Below are 20,475 nucleotides of genomic sequence, written 5' to 3'. Positions count from 1 at the left end.
TACTTACCAGGCACTATTTTCGTATTTTGACACATTTAATCTTAACTATAACCTTATAAGGTAGGTACTGGTATTATTTTCATTTGACAGACAAGAAACTTGAATTCCAGAGAGGATGACAGGTCACTTGCCCAAGGTCACTCAGGTTTTGAATCTAAGAGGTTTGGCTTCAGACTCTGTGTTCTTGTACATACTCTTGTTCATGGCTAAGAACTACCTGGACAGTTATGGATAATTAATAATTATCTTCATGTATGATGATAGGTTAACTTAATTTTATGAAAGAGTAAGCCACCTTGAACTCTACCACTTTCTTTCCATCAAAATCTGGAAATGACTCCATATCTTCCACTCCCAACAAATGATAATTTTTGGAAGCAGTCATACTCCCAAAAGGCTGGAGTTTCATCAAATGAGAGGACAAATTAATCTTGTAAGAAACAGACTTCATACTCTAATAGTATAAACCACCTTTTCAAAATATATACTTTCATATATTGGTTAAGAAAAGCATGTTATACACATTCATTTACCCATAAATAGATCTTAAGCAAACGTAACTTAATATGTGTACCCCTTGATAAAGGGAGACAAAGACTGACATTACAATCACTGGTATGAAATGAGGGTATCACTATATAACCTTATACGACCAGGAAATAAATACAGCTCCATATTGGCCACATATGTTTTAAAAAGTTATATAATAATCTACAATTAACAAAAAATTGAAAAATGAAGAGAAAAAAATTACCCATGTCACCAGCTTCACAGAACCCACTATTAGATTTCCAGAATATGTCCAAAAAAAAAATTCTAGAATATTTCCTTTCAGAGTTTGTCCATGAAAAAATATATTTGAACATAGTAATTATGATTTATATATATATATATATATATATATTTATATATATATAAACACACACGCACACACATCTATACACACACACACACACAGAATTATTCATTTTTGCTTTTGCTTTTCCCCACTTAGATCACAGGCATTTTTCCCATGCTGTCACATAATCTTCAAACTATAACTTTTAGTAGTTGCTCAATATTCTAGAGTGGGTATGGACAGAACCTATTTTACTTAACTATTTTTTTTATTGTTGGTAACATGCATGAGTTTCTGACAATGGTAACCACAGAGCTAACTACATGAGAAATTAAGGTAAGGAATACATAGTCATTGGGACTAGCTTGTCAGATACCCTAATTCAGAATCTTGCATCTGTACACCCTAAGTATAGGAATGTACACAAAAACAGAGCAGGCTGAGACAAACTATGTAATAATACCCAAGGTACATTTCAGAATGGAATTCAACCTAGCAAGTATTTCAGCTACCACAGATCTTATTATTAAATAAAGAAAAAGAATTGTGTGCTTTGAGATAAGCTTACTAATCATTGTTTTAAATTTCTGTTGGAACACATGAGAGAAGCTGCATTTCTAGAGAGAGAAATATGAAGCGAGATTGAAAGCGGGCACTCGAAGCGGATTCATTATAGACCTACTAATGCAGCCCTCTGGGGTCCAGATGAACAGAGGGGTCCACATGGGATTCTAACATGAACACGATAACAGAAGAAGCTGATCTTAGCCTTCCATCCCATATTTGAGAAACCCCAAGAAACAAAAGAGCCCCAGTCAGACCTTTTTATCAACATAGATGATTCCAGCATAAACTTAGGAACACAGAGCAGCTAAATATAACTCTCCAGTAAATACAACTCTCCCTTTCCCTCACTCCTCTGCTATTGCCCCTTCTCATGGGGCCACATGATTACAGATTTGCATTTGTCTAAAAGCAGGTATTGATTGTTGTATCTTATTTTTAAAAATCTTTTCAAAAAAGTCTTCCCCTAATGAAAATAAAAGTTATAAATTTCAAATCAAGGTCAAATGCCTTTGGCCCATTTGGTTAATCCAAACTATAGAGAAGCTGAGAACATAAGATATAAAACAAAAATGCTTTCCTAGGAGAGAAGAACTGAAGCATACAGAGAGAGAGGGAAAGCTTTTCCAAGGCAAGAATACTGTATGCTGGGGTAAATGGGAAAAAAAAGCTCATTATATAGAGTAATAGTATATAAATCTATACAAAGATTTATTTACATAAGTTGGGGCTTACTGAATTATTCTGAAGTAGTATTTTTTTTTATTTAGTAATATGTCCAATCTGGTGATTTTTCTTGCGTATAAAATGTAGTTTAAAAAATTATATAACTGTATAAAACCCAGTTTTATGTATATATGTACATATATATGTGTATACTATTCTGAGCTATGAATGTATGAAAGATTATTTCACCAGTCTCTTATTGATGAATGTTTTCAATTCCTAGTTGTAAACAGTCTGGTTTAAATAGTAGTGCAATAAGAATGAAAGACAGTATAAAAAATTCTGTTGATAATATATATCAAAGGCATTTCTGAGAGTAGAAATGTATAGTAAATGAATCCATTGTATAAAACTATAGGCAATCCCCTGTTACGGATTCAAATGTGTTGTCCCCAAATTCCTATGTTGAAGCCCTAACCTCCAATGTGACTGTATGTGAAGATAGAGCCTTTAAGGAGGTTTATTAAGGTTAAATGAGGTTATAAAACTTAGGCCCTGGGGCGCCTGGGTGGCTCAGTCAGTTAAGCATCTAACTTCAGCTCAGGTCATGATCTCATAGCTCGTGGGTTCAAGTCCCACATAGGGCTCTGTGCTAACAGCTCAGAGCCTGGAGCCTGCTTTGGATTCTGTGTCTCCTTCTCTGTCTGCCCCTCCCCTGCTCATGCTCTGTCTCTCCCTCCCTCTCTCAAAATAAATAAACATAAAAAACAAACAAACGACTGAGGCCCTAATCCCGTAGAACTGGTGTCCTTTTAAGAGAAAGAAACACTAGTGCTCTCTTTCTCAGCTCAAGAATAGGAGAAAGGCCATGAGAAGACACAGAAGGAAGGTGCCATCTGCATACAGAGAAGAGAAGACTTACCACAAACCAAAGTTTCTAGCACCTTAGTCTTGGACTTTTAGCCTCCACAAATGGGAGAAAGTAAATTTCTGTTAAAAGTTTTAGCTACCCAGTCTATGCTATTCTGTGGTGGCAGTCTAGTAGACTAATATACCTCCCCTTAAAAAAAAATTATCATTAGCATCTCCTAGCCCTTCTTGTATATAATTAAATAACCAGTTAACTCCTAAGGTATCAGGACAAAATGAACCATACTACCTAGAATAAATCAAGGTGAGATTTAAGCACCTAATAGTACAATTATAGCACAAGCCCTAGAAACAGGCAAAACTACAACATAAACATTGATTTTATAGAACTCTAACCAAGTTTAATATACAAAATCTGACATAAAACAAGTATTTTAGACATAATAATAAGCAATCTTTCTTACATTCTTAGAATTCAGAGGGGTTTTTAAAGATTTTAAAATACATTGAGGCTCAGGAAATGTCACCTCAAAGTCTGAACTAATTTTTGCCTTTTTTTTCCAAATTGACTGTAAGCAGTTATATCTGAAGTTATTTCAAACACATTAGGGTTATGCTTGTAAATTATCATTAGTTATTAGCTCTGTGAATAATAGACAAGATTGAGATTATCATTATGTATTTATGTGTTTGAGGTTAAAGAGAAAGCTCTTCTACACAAGTATGAAAACTTTGGACAGAAATATCATTTACCTTTTCCTGGAATTCATCTTTAGTTCCTCCTAAGTTTTCCTCCGTATGCAAATTCCTGGAAGTTTCCTCAGAAATTCTCATTTTTAGTGTGTTGATTGTTTCTTGGTGTTGTTTCAAAGACTCAAGAGCATTTCGTAATTGTTCCTGGGTGTCTATATTCTTTGTCAGAGAAACACAGAACAATTTCTGTTAGAATAATAAGAAACGATGGAAGTGATTTTGCAGGGACTACGTGATCATGAATAGTAAGTGACAGCTCCTATGTTTTCACAGAGGCTCTCGGTTTTCAGCATCTAATCAGTCAAAGTCTTACCATGTTTACAGTATCCTGAATGTCACTTTTTAGTTGGTCCCTCTCAATTTGCAGGCTCTCCTGGAGTTGTTTTAGGTCATCCCTTTCTTGGGTTAAGGTTTTTATTTCCACCAAGGTTTGCTGCAGTTGCTCAGCAATCAGTGCTTTTTCCTTTTCTACAGTTTGCAGCCTAGAATCTCTACTTTCTAATTGTTCCTTTAGCTCTTCCATTTCATTTAACACTTCTTGACTCTCGGTTGCTTTCTGCTGAAGTTCTTTGGTTTTCGGACAAAGCTTTAAAATAAGAAAAATAAAATGTGAAAAGCAGAACAGTCTATGGGACATATATGGAGGCCAGACCCCAGAATACTAAAGATCGCTTCCCTAGAGGGTGTCTTGTACCAACCTCTGTGCTCAAAGCATGAGAACTTAAACCAAGTTTTTGAGCTTGTTTAGAGAGATTTCCTATTTCCTGATTCCTTCTTGCATTCTCCTCAAGGACCATCTTATACTTTTGCTCAAATTCAAGATGATTTTTTAAATCTTGGAATTCTTGATCAGTGCTTTTATAATTCATCTGGGTAGTTGCTAGGTCATTTTTAGTTTTCTCTATTTCTTCAAGTAAATCTTGAATTCTATTCTCCTTTTGAACTACTTCAGAAAACAATTTGTCTCTTTCCGATATTATTATATAGAGCTCTTCAGATTTATCATGTATCTACGGAGAGGAAATAAAATTTAGTTACGTTAGCAATGTATGATCTACTGAAGCAGTTTCAAGGAAAAAAATTCCTATAAAAAAAAAAAAGACATTGAAATTAAGCAAAGATTTGACTGAGGAAATGCAACATTTTTATTGTCACCATTCCTTTAATAATGTATTATCCTGTTTACCTTCAAAGTTTTGTTTTTTAATCTCTTTGGGCTCTAGTAAGGATTGTTTGGAGCACACTCAATAGAACATGCCTTTATTTCATCATCTCTCATTCTAAAGTATTTTCTAACTTCTTGGTGTATCAGACATTTTATGGTTTTTCTAAGAATTTGACATATTTTCATCTAAAGCCTTTGAATGCAACTCTTATTTCTAAAAACGTAATCCAAGAATAAATAATCAAGCTTTATTTGAATTATTATTTAAATAAACCATATCCAATTTATAAATAGTAAAATCACTGTGAAAGGTAAGGTAGAAGTGGTGGGAAGAAGAGAGGTGAGCTAAATTGGAGACCAAGGATGGGGGTAACACAGCAGAGTTGTTTCAATCACAGACTAAGGATAGGAGGCACATCTATGTAGCTCAACTATTGGTGCCATAACTATTTTTGAGCTAAGAACCAGCACCTACTTTAAAGAGTTTTTAGGATGACTGAGCTTTTTAGCATGATGTCTGCCATATAGTGTTCAAACACTTGTCACTTTTTATTTCTTTTAGAAAGGCAGAGAGAAAAGAAAGGCTGGCAGATGGTTTACAGGATTGTTCATTAGCCTGCAAGATTTACACTGATCTCAACTGTATCAGAGCCCTCCCTTGTATCTCATTACTTTCTTTTATTCAACATAGTGACTAGTAAAAAAAAAAAAAAGAAAGAAAGAAAAAAAAAAAGATTTAGAAAAAGGGTGGGCCACAGAACTCTGTTTAAAAGATTTTATTTTTAAGTAATCTCCACCCTACATAGGGATCGAACTCACAACCCCCATGAGATCAAGAATTGCACACTCTACCGGCTGAGCCAGCCAGGCACCCCCACAGAACTCTGTTTAAATGCAACACTTGAGGGCTGTAGAAATGGCTGTACATGGCTCATGATACTAAGTATACTGTTAAATATGCTCTGAAAATATATTTTTACATCTAGTAATATAAAAAAAATTAGAGGAGGAACTACATTCATTTCTGTTCCTAACAAGTTAGTTAAATGTTTACGGTCTCTTGCCTGCTACTTTAAAATAAACTATGGCAAAATATTTAAAGTGCTTTTACAAAGGTTTTTATTTCAGAAGAAGAGTTATTTGCTTAAAAATGTATTTACCTCTTTCCTTAATATTTCTAATTCTGAGGGTAAAGGTTTCAATGCTGACAGCAAATTAACTTCTTTACGTAAAGCTTCATTTTCTTCAACTTCTTTATTCAGTTCTTTCTGCAGATCAGTAATCTTTCTTTCCAGTTCCAAATTACAGAGCAAATCTAGGACATTTTGGGTAAATTAAATAAAGCAGCTTACAGTTATTGGGACAACCTAAATTACACGCAAAATGAAATTATTGACCCAGACTATATAAAATTTATTAAAGAAAGAGCCAATGTTGGTTAACAGGTAATCTAATTGTTAATAGTTCTTCAATTACTCCTTAAAAATTAGGTCCAATTTATTTGAAAAATAACTCCTAAACCTTTATGAATCTGAATGAAGTCCATGGAAGCATTTATAAATATTGATACCAAATGACACCGAAACTTATTAGGTTATTAAAAAAATCAGAGCAGAGAATAATAGATTTTTAATCACTGGAATGTAGCCACAAAATTCTTTAGGTAGGTTTCTAGAGAAAGATCTAAAAAGAGGTAGTCTGAAATTATAAAATACCTTTTGGAACTTTGCCATCTATAAGGGAGGTGAGTTTTGTTATTTCATTAAAAGAAGATTGTAATTCTTTCTCCAGATCAACTTGCATTTTCTTTTTTGCCTCCAACTGGCTTTGATATAACTGAATATCATTTTCCATTTGCTTATATGCATTTGCAAGTTCTTTCTATTGAGAGAAACATTGTAAATTCACACAAACGTATTGATCGTAATAACTTTTTAAATAAATATTATAGGAGTCACTTACCATTTTCTCTTTCAGCTCTAGATTTTCACTTCTGAGAAAGGCGGATTCTCTCTTGGCATCAAGAGCTACACCTTCAGCATCAAGCAGAGTCTGTTTCATTTGTTTTAGGTCTTCAGTGCTTTCCTGTACACATGACAAAAAAATTTAGTGAAATCTAGCTGAGAGTTGGAAAACACTTTAGAGAACATGTACATAGATGTTATTCTGAATTGATAAAAAATGGTGGAAATATAATTACCAAATGTGTATTTAGGAAAGATGAAAAAAATAATGTTTTCCATAATAAAAATATTTTTAAAATTCTGGATCTCTTTTTCTAAATTACAGAAGCATTGTATACATTTAAGAATTTGTTATTGTTGGGCGCCTGGGTGGCTCAGTCAGTTATGCGTCTACTTTGGCTCAGGTCATGAACTCACGGTTCATGGGTTCGAGCCCCGCCATCCAGCTCTGGGCTGACAGCTCAGAGCCTGGAGCCTCCTTCAGATTCTGTGTGTCCCTCTCTCTCTGTCCCTTTCCCACTCACACTGTCTCTCTATCTCTCTCTCAAAAATAAATAAACATTAAAAAAAAATTTGTTATTGTTTAAAAAAGGCTAACAATTGTTGTTCAGCTAGCTTGTTAAAATCTCCTATGTATTTTTAAGTTATTCTAAAACATGAAAGTAGTTCGTAGTTAAAATTAAGGATATGAAATTACAAATTGAAAAGAAAAAGACAAAAAATTCAATGGAAAAACAGAAAAGATGAATAGGCAACTCCCAGAAGAGAAAATGCAAATGAATGATAAATACATGAAAAGATCTACGGTCTAATTTTTAGAGAGAAGTGGCATTTTAACATGACTTTAGCCTACATAAATTCAACCACATGTCTTGGCAGAATATTAACCCATGAATGAATGAATGAATGAATGAATAAATTGGATGAAAAAAGAGAAAGAAATAATAATTATTAAAAAGTGGCCAATTCTACTTGATACTCTATCAACAGACACTCCAGGATTATATGAAACCTGCCTTTCTTCCCAGGGCCCCAGAACAGTAAGATCACTTTTATAAAAAATCATTTGTCATTAGTAACAGGTAACAGAAGAGTACTAATAAAAGGTAATAAAAAGTACTCTGAAAAATTCAAATGGAAACAAAAGAACAATGGAAACCAAAGTTCCAGCTAGAAACTGCTGCTTTCTTAAAAACAATGTTAAAAACTAGAATCAAACTGATACTTTCTTGAAGTAATCAGGAGGACTGAAAGCAAGAAGAATAGAAAGCAAACAGTGAAAATTAACAATTTCACTACGAAATTCAATGTTATTTAATGCCATATCTTCTACCAACTAAAATCATCTAGAGCTACAGTTTCTGAAAAATAACAAACTGATAAAATACTTATTTAAATTATGATGAGCATGCATTAATATTAATCAAATTGATGAAATTTATAAAACCATGCTCAATTACTTGTGATACATATAGCTCCAGGTATGTATCAATACCAACATAAGTGCTCACCTGAAGATACTAACTATACAGTTCTACATACATGTGCATACAATAATTAAAAAAATAAAATAATTCTTAAATTATTGATTTTTAATGGAAGCTCATCCCTAACTTACCTATATTCACTCAAAGAATGGTATCTTCAACTCTCTATGAATGATTCTTTATCCATAAAATGGCAATGATACTAGTAGTCCCAGTTTCATACGGTTGACAATATTAAATAAAATACTATATGTAAAACAACTACAACAGTGCCTGGCACACAGCAGGCTCAATATAAGCATTTGCTATAACAATGATGATGATGATGTGCTATAAATGTCTACATGAGAACGCAATAAAATAAACCTGATTTTTACCGATGAGTATGACAAGTCCATTTTTGTATCTTCTGACTTCTGACAGTCTATGTATTTCTGTAGCTTCTTAATCTGTTCTTCCTTTTCTCTAAGCAACTCTACTTTTGAACTTAGCTCATTCTAAAAGAAGTGTGAAACAAAAAAGAGAAACATATTTAATTGGATTTATATTTTAGGGGGTTAAAAAGAACTTATATTTAACAGTTTACACTGTTAGTAAAATTTAAAAAGTTGACATTGAAAAAAATAAATATATTCTTGTATTTTCTGAAATCATGTTCAATTATGTATGATGTACATTTTAGGCCTAGTTCTTTATCAATGGAAATACCAACATAAATGCTCACCTCAAGATCCTGATTATATACTTCTGCATGCTTAACTAAATTCTTTAAGTTGGAAATTTCATGAATTAGTTGCATCTGTAAGAGCATGTGAACAGGCAACAGAGCAAACCAATAGTTAATAAAGCAAAAAAAAAAAAAACAACCAAAAAAAAAAAACACCAAAAAAACAAAAAACCAAAAAAACAAAACCAACAACCCCAAAAGATAGCATTCATTCATCCACCACTTCAGAATCACCAAACAGTAAGAAGGGACTGAGAAATCAATTGTTCAAGCTACCGGTACAGAGCACCTCATTAAACAGAGACAAACTCAACAGAAAATTCCCAATCCCCATAAAACAAGCCAACAAGAAAAAAACCTCAGCATGGCCCAACTAATAGTTATGTCATCTGTTAATAATGCTATAATAAAGTTAAAAGCAAATTAGTATGCATTCCTTGGAGGAAATAAACTTTTAAAAGATACACTTTTAGGGGCACCTGGGTGGCTTAGTCAGTTAAGTGTCCGACTTTGGCTCAGGTCGTGATCTCACAGCTTGTGGGTTCAAGCCTCACATCAGGCTTTGTGCTGACAGTTTGGAGCCTGCTTCAGATTCTGTGTCTCCCTCTCTCTCTGCCCCTACCTCACTCATGCTCACTCTCTCTCTCTCAAAAATAAATAAACATTAAAAAAAATTTTTTTTAAATACATTTTTTTTTTAAAATACATTTTTAATAGATTTTTGTTTTGGGGAAGTTAAGTACAGACATATGTTTATTCTATAAGATTTTTTTTTTCTTCCTGTAAATTATCCATTTAGATTTTATACTGGCATACTTTTTAAGACTTTGTGGTTTAGAATTTAGGTTTAGATTAAGGTAGCTTCATGTGGTGTTTTTATAATAATATTACTGTTCACCAAGCTACAGAAATAGGTATGGGATTATGAATTATTACCTTGTCAATTCAGTCTACAGAAAATACTAAAAAGATGGTGTTATTGCTTTACATTTTTCAACTGTCTAAAAGTACAAAGAATACTTAAAGATACAAGTATTTCTATTAAAGTTTCCTTTTCACAAAATATCTGGAGCATTAAATATTTGGGTTTCAGGTATTCTTGTGTCAAAGCAAGTAAATGACAATTTACCACAGATAAACGTTTTTTCCCTTAGAATTATTTAATCTTCATAATTCGACGAATCCTTTATTAGTAAAGGCAAATTCAAGTAGAATGTAAGGGACTTAGGAAAACGGCATCTTGTTTAATATTTTATGAATGTTTAATTCAGTCCTAACTAGATTTAGACTCAGACTAGTGCTCGTGTTGATGTTCTTATTTTAGGTCAACGTCCTCCAACATTGCCTCCACAATATTGTGTGAGCCAAATTTGTATTTTAAGATTTTCTACTGGCTGCATTAAAGAAAGAAACAGGTAGAATTAATTTTGATAATGTATTTTAACCTAAAATATTCAAAATACTATCATTTGTTCATGTAATCAATATAAAAAATTAAAGAAATAGTTTACATTCTTTTTTTTTTTTTCATACTTAATTCAGACTGGCTCCATTTCAAATGCTCAAAATCACCACATGTGCTAAGTGGCTACCAAGTGTTCAGCAAAATTTTAGACATTTATATTGGTTATAACTTAAATTGGCTCCATCTTTTATCTTTTCTTTCCTGTTTCTAAATTTTGTGCAAGAAAATCACATTTACCAATAAAGAAGAACTAAATTTACCTTCATTTTAGAAATAAACATTTAGAAAGAAAAATTGTCCCACTTTCATTTGAAATACCACTTTAACTATTGGTTCTCATTAACAGAAAAAAGATGGAGTAACTTTTGTAAAGCTCTGAGTGTAACTTCCCAAAGATGTATTAAGATGCTGAGCATAAAGAGAAAGTATATATGATACGATCAAAAGTCAAGTGGTTGCTACATAAAAAAAAAAAAAAAATAGATTTCAACTGTAATTTGCAGCAGGTGAAATAAAATATTTAACTTAAGACAAAAACCTCTAACTTGTTAAAATTCTAAAACTAATCAAGTTAAAACAGGTAGGGGTTGGAATTTACTTTGTTCCCTGAGCATAATACTTACTCCTTCTAAAATCACTAAACATTCTGTATTTCTATATTCCCATTTGAAAATTATCCATAGTCTTGGTGATTTATAAGACCATCGGCAAACCAGGGCAATACCCACATGTCTTAAGGTCATTATTCGACTTTTCATTCCGTTTTCATTAAGCTTTTCCCCAAAATGGAGGTTTGGGAACACATTTTACTGTATATTCAGACTTACATTCTTAGTTTAAAATGGAATGGACATTGCAAAAAGAGCTTTCAATAGAGTTAAGTTTTTATTACTTAATCTTTTAGGTTACCTTATTGAACCTAGAATTTTAATTGTGTCCAAGTAAAGATGAAGAGAATAGGATTATTTCTCCCCTTGACTGTGGTTAAAAGAAAAAAAAAATTGGGATGTGACAGTAAAGTCATATACTGTGTTATTTTGTAATCTTTTTGTGTGTGAGACAATTTAGTGAGCTTCAGTTTTTATTGATTGGATACAGAAATCATGTAAAAAACTTAGAAATGATTGCTATACTTATGCTCAGTTAGCCTTGCATCTGAGCAGTTTGGCTCCAGAGACCATGGTCTTAACCATGACACTACACCACCCCCTTCCTTATAAAACTCTGTTTTATAGACTGAAATTCATGGGCCAATATATGACATTTTGTTTTGTTAAAATGTAAATTTTAAACCAAGTTAAATGAAACCCTGTGGAGAACATATAGACTTCCTCTTAGGATATATACCCATAAATGTAGGATTAACTTTAATTTGTATATAGAATGGAAATAATAGTTTTGGCACAGTTTCTTTTTTCCTTATTAAAAAAAAAAGAGGGTGAGAAATGAAACAATGATACTGAGGAAAGAGCATTGTGTTCCTTTGGGCTATCCACACAGAAATCTTAGAAGTAGCTACAAATTAACTCATCATTTAACTACACCAGTACTGGCTCTTATTTGGCAGGGCAGGAGAGGGGAGTGGGGTAGGGACAGATTCATAGTCTGACAACAGCTATGGATTCTTGTTCCAGAAAAATGAATATCCTTCAAAAATTCTGCAAAATAATTTTATACTGTCTGTGAACTCTAAGTTAAGGACTGTGTGCTCTAAGAAATCTTAAATCTCTTGGACAATTTCTAAGTACCTGAAGTTTGAGGGTTTCTGAATTAGGTTCTCTTAACATAGAGCCTAATATATATTTAGAAAATTTAAGTGATCTGTTTCATTTCTAAAAATTGCATTACAAGTATTTAGTATTTAGTTACACTAATTTTCACAATAACTCTCTTATATGGAAAAAGACATGAGCATAATCAGCTTCCCTGTCTATTCTAATAATGTTCTAAATATTTAGGAATATACTTTAAAGAAAATGAAATCCATGGGTCCATGGATATGTAGTATCCATGCATAAAACAGTCAGATAGTAAAATTCATATTGGTCTCAGTAGGAAATGGTTATACTATAGACAGAATTTACGTGTGCTCAACCAATTAACTGATAATATACAAATTACAATGAAATAACTTATTCAAGACAAATCCATCAATAGGCAGATGCACCAAACCATCCCAGAGACATTTGTAATTTTTCCTTCTTCTTGTGCGTGAGCACAAGTGAAACAAATATGCTTTAAATATTTTAAAAGTGACACAAATGAATTATTTCTTAAATTCTTTAAATTGTGTCTACATATGGAAAATGGTTGGATTCTTCCTATATCAACCTTAGAAATATCTTTAAGAGAATGATACTTCTTTGAAAAGTGTGGTTTTAGTTTCATGTTTCCATATCTCTTACCTCCTGATCTTTTTCCGCTTTTCTTTCTAGAGCCTCAAATTCATCCAAATCATTCTTTTCTTTTAATTTCAATTCCATTTCTTCATTTTCTCGTCTCAATTGTTCATAGTCCAATATCAGATTATCATAGTTGGCACGAAGTGAATTCAGCTCACTTTCTAAGTTTTCCTATTGGCAACAAAACCAGATTTTCTTTTTTTTTTTTCAATTTTTTTTTTTTTCAACGTTTATTTATTTTTTGGGACAGAGAGAGACAGAGCATGAACGGGGGAGGGGCAGAGAGAGAGGGAGACACAGAATCGGAAACAGGCTCCAGGCTCTGAGCCATCAGCCCAGAGCCTGACGCGGGGCTCGAACTCACGGACTGTGAGATCGTGACCTGGCTGAAGTCGGACGCTTAACCGACTGCGCCACCCAGGCGCCCCAGATTTTCAAGACAGTCAGAATTCAAATCATATATTGTTTCTTTTAGATTACTCAAATAATTAATTTAACCTTATATCATGTAGCAACTTAGGTCATTCTCTTCTTCAATATCTTTCTTTTTTATTTTACTTTATTTATTCTCAAGTTAGTTAGCATACAGTGTAGTCTTGGCTTCAGGAGGAGATTCCTCTTCAATATCTAATGGTCTAGTTTCATCCCGGGTAAAATAAAGGATGTGAATTTCGGTAAACTAGCTAATTTAGAAGAGCAGGCAATTTTGAAAGGAGTATGAAAAAAACATTTTATAAACAATGCTCTGCCAATATTTAACTGGAAAAGTTGTCGGGAGGAGGAATTTGGGGAGGTAGGGTGTATACTGGGAAGTCCATTTGACCACAGTTTTTTTTTTTAATTTTTTTTTTAACATTTATTTATTTTTGAGACACAGAGTGATACAGAGCATGAGTGGGCGAGGGTCAGAGAGAGAGGGAGACACAGGATCCAAAGCAGGCTCCAGGCTTTGAGCTGTCAGCACAGAGCCGATGCGGGGCTCGAACTCACAGACAAGATCATGACCTGAGCAGAAGTTGGCTGCTTAACCGACTGAGCCACCCAGGTGCCTCATTTGACCACAGTTTTTTAAGCTCCTTAGTAATAAAGCTGATAATTTAATTCTCTACCTATCTGATGCCTGTTTTATTTCTCAGACAGGTCTGAATTTAGGAAGGGAAACAGAAATATTCTTCATTGACCTCTAGTGCCATGTTTTACCATACTCAAAAGAGGCCTGTTCCTGTTTTGTATACTATTATGAGAAAGAGATAAACTGTAAGTTATAGAAACAAAAATAAACACCAGGAATTTTCCAACAATAACACACTTCTAGAGGATGTTTTAGGGACATAAAAGCACTTTACCTCTAATACTCACCTAATTATAACTAATATGATGGTTAACTAATGGTAAGAATTCCCAAGCATCACTGCAATTTCACTCTAAAACTAAAATGAAATTTCCTTAAGAAATACATTTATAAAACTATACTGTATTTCTTTGGACATTAGTAGCCTAGAAAGTAAACATGGACTCTCTACCCACTGAAGTATTTACTATAGTATTCCTTGTTTACAGTTTTGACAAGGTCATATATAATATATTTACTTTTATTTTTCAGTCTTATTTGGCAATATTACCCCCCACCCCCGATGTGTCATTTTTCTACTATATGCTTGAGAATTTTGACACTTTAAAAATCAGCCTTTTTACCCTTATGGGTCTAAGTAAAAACAAAAACCAACAACAACAACAAACAAACAAACAAAAAATCACGAATACCAAGATCTGCTGGTAAAGAACCAGAAGCAAAGGTTCACCTAATACGATACACCTGCATTATGAAATTTTTCGCCTCCTCCGCATGCCAGTTAGCAACTAGCAGTGTTACGAGTAATTAGAACCAAAACTGTTACTGAAATTAAGTCAGAGCTTATAATGTGCAGCAACAATAGTGAACACTAATAAAAAATGAATTTTAAAAAGAGAGTATGTCTATGAAGTACACTTAAATTACCTGACTTAGTAGCTTTGTTGCTGGATTCCACTCTACCTCTGTTAATGGATCAAGAGTGTTACTGAAAATATCAGATTCTGAAGAGATAGCTATAATAAGGAGAAAAAGAAATTTATCCATAAATGTGTTAATAAAATTTCTCAAAAGTCAAAGACTATAAGAAAATCTGATCAGAGGTAATAATAAGATCCAATTAGGTAACATGTGCTCACAATATGAATGCCAAGAATATATTAACAACAGATATGATCACTTATAGTATTGTATGAATTAAGATCCCTGGTTGGAGTTAGTAATATAATATAGATCCTTAATAAAATATAGTTACCTACATTATAGGGACAAAATCTGAATTTAAGATTTGATCATTGTAAGTAGGTTTTAAAATGCCCTTTAAAAATACTGATAATGTTGGAGACGTGATTTTGAAACATGTCTGTGTAATGTCCCCCTTGCAATATTAAACAAAAGTTTAAGGCAGATGTTATATGGATACTAATTTAATTGGATAATGGTTAGAACAAAAACCAAACAATAAAAACATGTCTCATGTGTTTCAACTACAGTGCATTATTCTTAAGTCTTGAAAAAAATAGAGAATGTTCACTGTCTTAAAATTACTAATTTTTTATCATTATCTACATCTGTAATCATATCTAAAATTCATACATTTTATTACATGTGTTCACCACATTAACTGAATTATAAAGAAAGTCTTTCTTTACAGGGATAATTTTTTGTTTTGATTTTGAGTTTTTGATTTTTTTTTTTTTTTTTTACTTTAGAGAGAGGGAGTGCAAGTTGGGGAGAGGACAGAGGGAGTGAGATAGAGAATCCTAAGCAGGCTCCATGCTGATTGTGGAGCCTGACATGGGACTCGATCTCACAACCCTGGGATCATGACCTGGGCCGAAATCAAGTCAACCAACTGAGTCACCCAGGTGCCCCTACAAGGATGCCTTTATAATTAAAAGCAGCTGAAAAAGTACTCACATTCATCAATTTCTCCTATCATAGTTACAGCTGCCTTATGTGTTTTTGCTATATTTGCTGACATATTAAATTCATTTAAATAATTTGAGTCCTTCATTTTGTTAATTTTGCCAAGACACCAAGTGACTCTTCGTTTTCTTTTAGCCTAAGGAGAAAGAAATAAAAATTACCTCGCACAGATCTGGGCTCAAACATCATAAAACAAGGGAATTAGTTTTCATTTTTGGAAAGCGCTAACTTGGTAGAATTCTTATTAAGCCTATGTAATATCATACTGGGCTTAGGACATCCTGTGAGAACACAAACTTTTAAAATCAGTGTTTAACCCATAAAAAAATTTGATGAAACAAATGTCATGTTTTATTTGAAGGTTTATTTACAAACTTTTCTGGGACTTAATTGAAAGGACTTGGCAGACTCACAACCCTTTAAGTAAGTAATCCAGTGTTCTCCAGAAAGGAAGTTGCTGTGGCCACACCATAGCCACCAAAAGCACGTCTGAGTCTCCAGCTTTAACTGACAAGGGACAGACAGTCCATTTGAATTTCCTGCAGTGAATGAATCTCACACACGTGGCCTTCACAATGCCAGTTCTCTTCCAGTTCAGTAAAGCTAATGCCTCCACCAGCACTCCTGACCTCATTGTTCCTTTCTCCCTTGAGACCCTGCTCCCTGGGTTATCTGTTCATGTCATCTTTACCAGTTCCCTCCTATTAGCCTGATAAATGCTCAAGCCTCTTTGTTTACTTTTATTTTATTTTAGTACCTTTTTTTTTGAGAGAGAGAGAGAGAGAGAGAATGAGATTCTTAAGCAGGCTCCACGCTTAGCAGGGAGTCTGACCCAGGGCTCGATCCCACTACTCTGTGATCACGACCTGAGTCAAAATCAAGAATCAAACACTCAACCAACTGAGCCATCCATGTGCCGTATTTGCTTTTGATTTTTTTTAAAACAAACTCTTCAGTCCTTACTTCTATCTACCATTGTATTCTTCCTCATCATCCATCTACTCCTTCCAGGAATACCTCTGTCTCCCAGCTAGCTGTCCTCACCTCTCACTATGCTTTGCTGGTTTCTCCTCCTCTGCTTGTGTTTTTCCATATTTCACATTTACCATTTTTCTGTGGTCCCTCTGCTAGGTCCAAGTATTGTCTTATTCGATCCTCTCTACAATCCTATTACTAGGATTTATAGATCCTTTCTATAGATCTATAAATGATCCTTTCTTCTGAAGCCAGTCCTCTCTACTGTGTTCATGATCCAATCCCTTGGGGCCATCTTAACCCTCTGTAAAGTGGCTTCAACTCCTACCACATAACTCAAATTGTTTTGTAAATGAGCTTCTTATATCCAAATCCAAAAAGTTTTTGTCTAAATTTATCCTTTACTTATTTTTTAGTTATTTTAATGTTTGTTTATTTTTGAGAGTGAGAGAGAGCATGAGCAAGGGAGGAGCAGAGACAGAGAGAGAGAGAGAGAGAGAGAGAGAGACAGACAGAGAGAGACAGAATCCAAAGCAGGCTCCAGGCTCTGAGAGGTCAGCACAGTGAGCAATGTGGGGCTCGAACTCATGAACTGCGAGACCATGACCTGAGCTGAAGTCGGACTCCTAACCGACTAAGCCACCCAGGTACCCCATGTCTATATTTATCTTAATTAAGTTCTTAGCAGAATGTGACATTGCTAATCACTACCTCTCTGAAATATTTTCTTCTCTTAGAGACCACATTCACCAGATTTACTCAACTCTACAGCTAATCCTGGGCTCCCTTTGGGATTCTTTTGCCTTTATTGAAAAGTTGTCCTTGGGGTCTTTGGCTCTCTATTCTTTTCATTTTCAACATGCTCCCAGAACAAGACTACCCATTCCCATGACTTTACTTTGGATCTGTAGTATCTAATGGCCACATTGGTATCTCCACCTCACAAATTTCACTTGAATTTCATATATTTGGATTTTCAACTGCATGACACCTTAAACTGGAGATGGCCCAAATAAAACACTGAGCAGCTGCACTGAGCTTCATCCAGTGTTCTTTAACACCAGCAAGCCTAGCAATGTTTGCAAATTATTCTGGATACCTCCCTATCCCTGTCCCTCACATCTAAACAATCATAAAGTCCTGTTGAGTCTACCTCTCACACAGCTCTCCAATTTATCCACATCTTTGGCATCTCCAGAGTCACAGTCCTTGTACAGTCCCAACCAATCTGATGCACACAAGCAGACACACCTTTCTAAAACACAGTTCTGTGTTACATACAAGGCTTTTCCTTGTCCTTAGCATAACACAGTGTTCAAATCCTTCACTATGGTTTAAAATTCCTCTGCCACCAAAACATTCTAAGTCCAAGAAATATATTATGTTGTTTTCACAACTCCGAGCTTTTGTACATGTAGATCTCTTCCTAAAATATTCTCCCTTATACCTTCCATTGGACTATTTTCTTCTCGTCAGTCTGTCAACAAATAGCTCTTCGAATGTCTTCTTTATACCAACTATGGTGACTTGAGCATAATGTCTATTAATAATTACCTTAATTAAGAGCATACATATATTGAGGATTTGCCCTGTAGAAAGTGTAGTGTTAGGCACAGTCTATGTATTATTTAACTTAATTCTCCCAGCATTCCTATGAGGTGGAGATCTAGATATCTCACAAATAAGAAAATGCAACAAAGTGTATTTAAGAAATTGCCCAAGGTAAAGAGTTAGGAACTGACAGCATCAGGATTCAAATCCAGGCAGTCAAGCTCCAGAGGCCATCCTTTTAACCATGATACCATTATAGCCAAAACATACTTACTTGACCAAAAAAAACCCCCTAACTCTACCAAAAACAAAAAGTACACATACTGGAAACCAGAATTTTGATCACTATGTTGATTTGTATTCTAGATCAATTATCCTGAGATTGATACTCTTTTTCTTTAAAGAGAAAATATTCCCATATACCCTAGACACCTGTGGTTCCCAATCACTTGATCAACTTCATCAGAATTACTTAAGAAGCATATTGAATATAGATTCCTTGTCAATATTCCAGACTTCTTGTGCATTTTTTTTTTTAATTTTACAGAGAGAGCAAGCGTGAGTGGGGGAAGAAGGGCAGAGGAAGAAAGAGAGAAAATCATAATCATTCATACTCAGCATGGAGCCTGACATGGGGCTCAATCCCATGACCTTGGGATCACGACCTAGGCTGAAATCAAGAGTTGGATGATCAACTGAGCCACCCAGGTGCCCCTACTCTAGATTTCTTGAATTAGGATCTCTACATGTAGGATCAGAGATCAGTATTTTTAATGAACCTTTTAGGTTTTGCTGACACAAAGGCAAACACACAAAATGTTCTGGGTTTCCTGAATACACTGTAACAAAGGATAAGAAATGCATAACTATATTATAAACCTATAGGAATACCCATCCTAGTCTCTATATACTAAGTCTGAGTTGTCATTCCTTTAAATTTTACCTTTAATTCCTGTTGTGATGTGAGGGAAGAAGAAGTCACCAGCATCCGTGTTAAGTTCTGAATTTTCTCAATCTGTACTTTTTGAAGCAAATCTTTTTCTTCCAAAAGTTGGGCTAATTGGTCTTTTTCCATTGCCTGGGCTCGAGTCTCTAAAGAAACCTATAGAGTATAATATTAAGTTATATTAATAATAAACATAGCTAGATTTTCTTTTTTAATTTTTTTTTTCAACGTTTATTTATTTTTGGGACAGAGAGAGACAGAGCATGAACGGGGGAGGGGCAGAGAGAGAGGGAGACACAGAATCGGAAACAGGCTCCAGGCTCTGAGCCATCAGCCCAGAGCCCGACGCAGGGCTGGAACTCACGGACCGTGAGATCGTGACCTGGCTGAAGTCAGACGCTTAACCGACTGCGCCACCCAGGCACCCCTAGAGAGACTGTCTCTACTTGGCCCATCTGAACATCTCAAATTTTGCCTTTTGGAAATGAAAAACAATCTAAAATAATTTCAAGAAACCAAATTTTTCAGTTTATATTAAATTGAAAAATTTTTATGAGTTGATTTCTTCTTACTTGAAAGCTGTTTTAAATTTAGGTTGTAAAAGGTATAAAGAACTTAACAAACTCAACACCCAAAAACCAAATAATCTAGTGAAGAAATGGGCAAAAAACATGAACAGAGACTTTTCCAAAGAACACATTCAGATGGCTAAGAGACACATGAAAAGATGCTCAACATCACTCATCATCAAGGAAATACAAATCAAAACTACAATCAGAGATCACTTCACACCTGTCAGATTGGCTAAAATTAACTCAGGAAACAACAGATGTTGGTGAGGATGCAGAGAAAGGGGAATACTTTTGCACTGCTGATGGGAATGCAAACTAGTGTAGCCATTATGGAAAATAATATGGAGGTTCCTCAAAAAATTAAAAATACAGCTACCCTATGGCCCAGCAGTTGTACTACTAGGAATTTATCCAAAGGATACAGGTGTGCTGTTTCCAACGGGCACATGCACCCCAATGTTTACAACAGCATATAAATCTTTTTCTTAAATTTAAGAAACAAAACAGATGAACATAGGGGAGGGAAGGA

At 34.4% G+C, this 20,475-nt stretch overlaps 1 protein-coding gene across 7 annotated transcripts in view; it reads right to left on the bottom strand.

Annotated features, from left to right (window-relative positions):
* Positions 1-20,475, bottom strand: part of CENPE (centromere protein E) — an 80,109-nt gene that overhangs the window by 42,572 nt on the left and 17,062 nt on the right. For 6 of the 7 annotated variants that reach the window (XM_086704483.1, XM_086704475.1, XM_086704476.1 and 3 more), the window contains exons 13-24: positions 19,372-19,530; positions 15,894-16,038; positions 14,901-14,989; positions 12,905-13,072; positions 9,032-9,106; positions 8,685-8,804; positions 6,819-6,941; positions 6,572-6,737; positions 6,017-6,171; positions 4,390-4,701; positions 4,005-4,277; positions 3,692-3,850 (exon numbers count right to left, since the gene is read on the bottom strand). In XM_086704483.1, coding sequence (XP_086560609.1) covers positions 3,692-3,850; positions 4,005-4,277; positions 4,390-4,701; positions 6,017-6,171; positions 6,572-6,737; positions 6,819-6,941; positions 8,685-8,804; positions 9,032-9,106; positions 12,905-13,072; positions 14,901-14,989; positions 15,894-16,038; positions 19,372-19,530 — 1,944 coding nt within the window. The remainder of the gene's footprint in view (positions 1-3,691; positions 3,851-4,004; positions 4,278-4,389; positions 4,702-6,016; positions 6,172-6,571; positions 6,738-6,818; positions 6,942-8,684; positions 8,805-9,031; positions 9,107-12,904; positions 13,073-14,900; positions 14,990-15,893; positions 16,039-19,371; positions 19,531-20,475) is intronic. The other variant, XM_086704477.1, reaches the window with a different exon arrangement.

Source organism: Puma concolor, chromosome B1, assembly GCF_028749965.1.
Source record: "Puma concolor isolate L17-30 chromosome B1, mPumCon1.1.hap2, whole genome shotgun sequence".
Classification (NCBI taxonomy): domain Eukaryota; kingdom Metazoa; phylum Chordata; class Mammalia; order Carnivora; family Felidae; genus Puma; species Puma concolor.
Note: the sequence above shows the minus strand (reverse complement) of the source record. Positions and strands in the feature narration are given on the sequence as shown.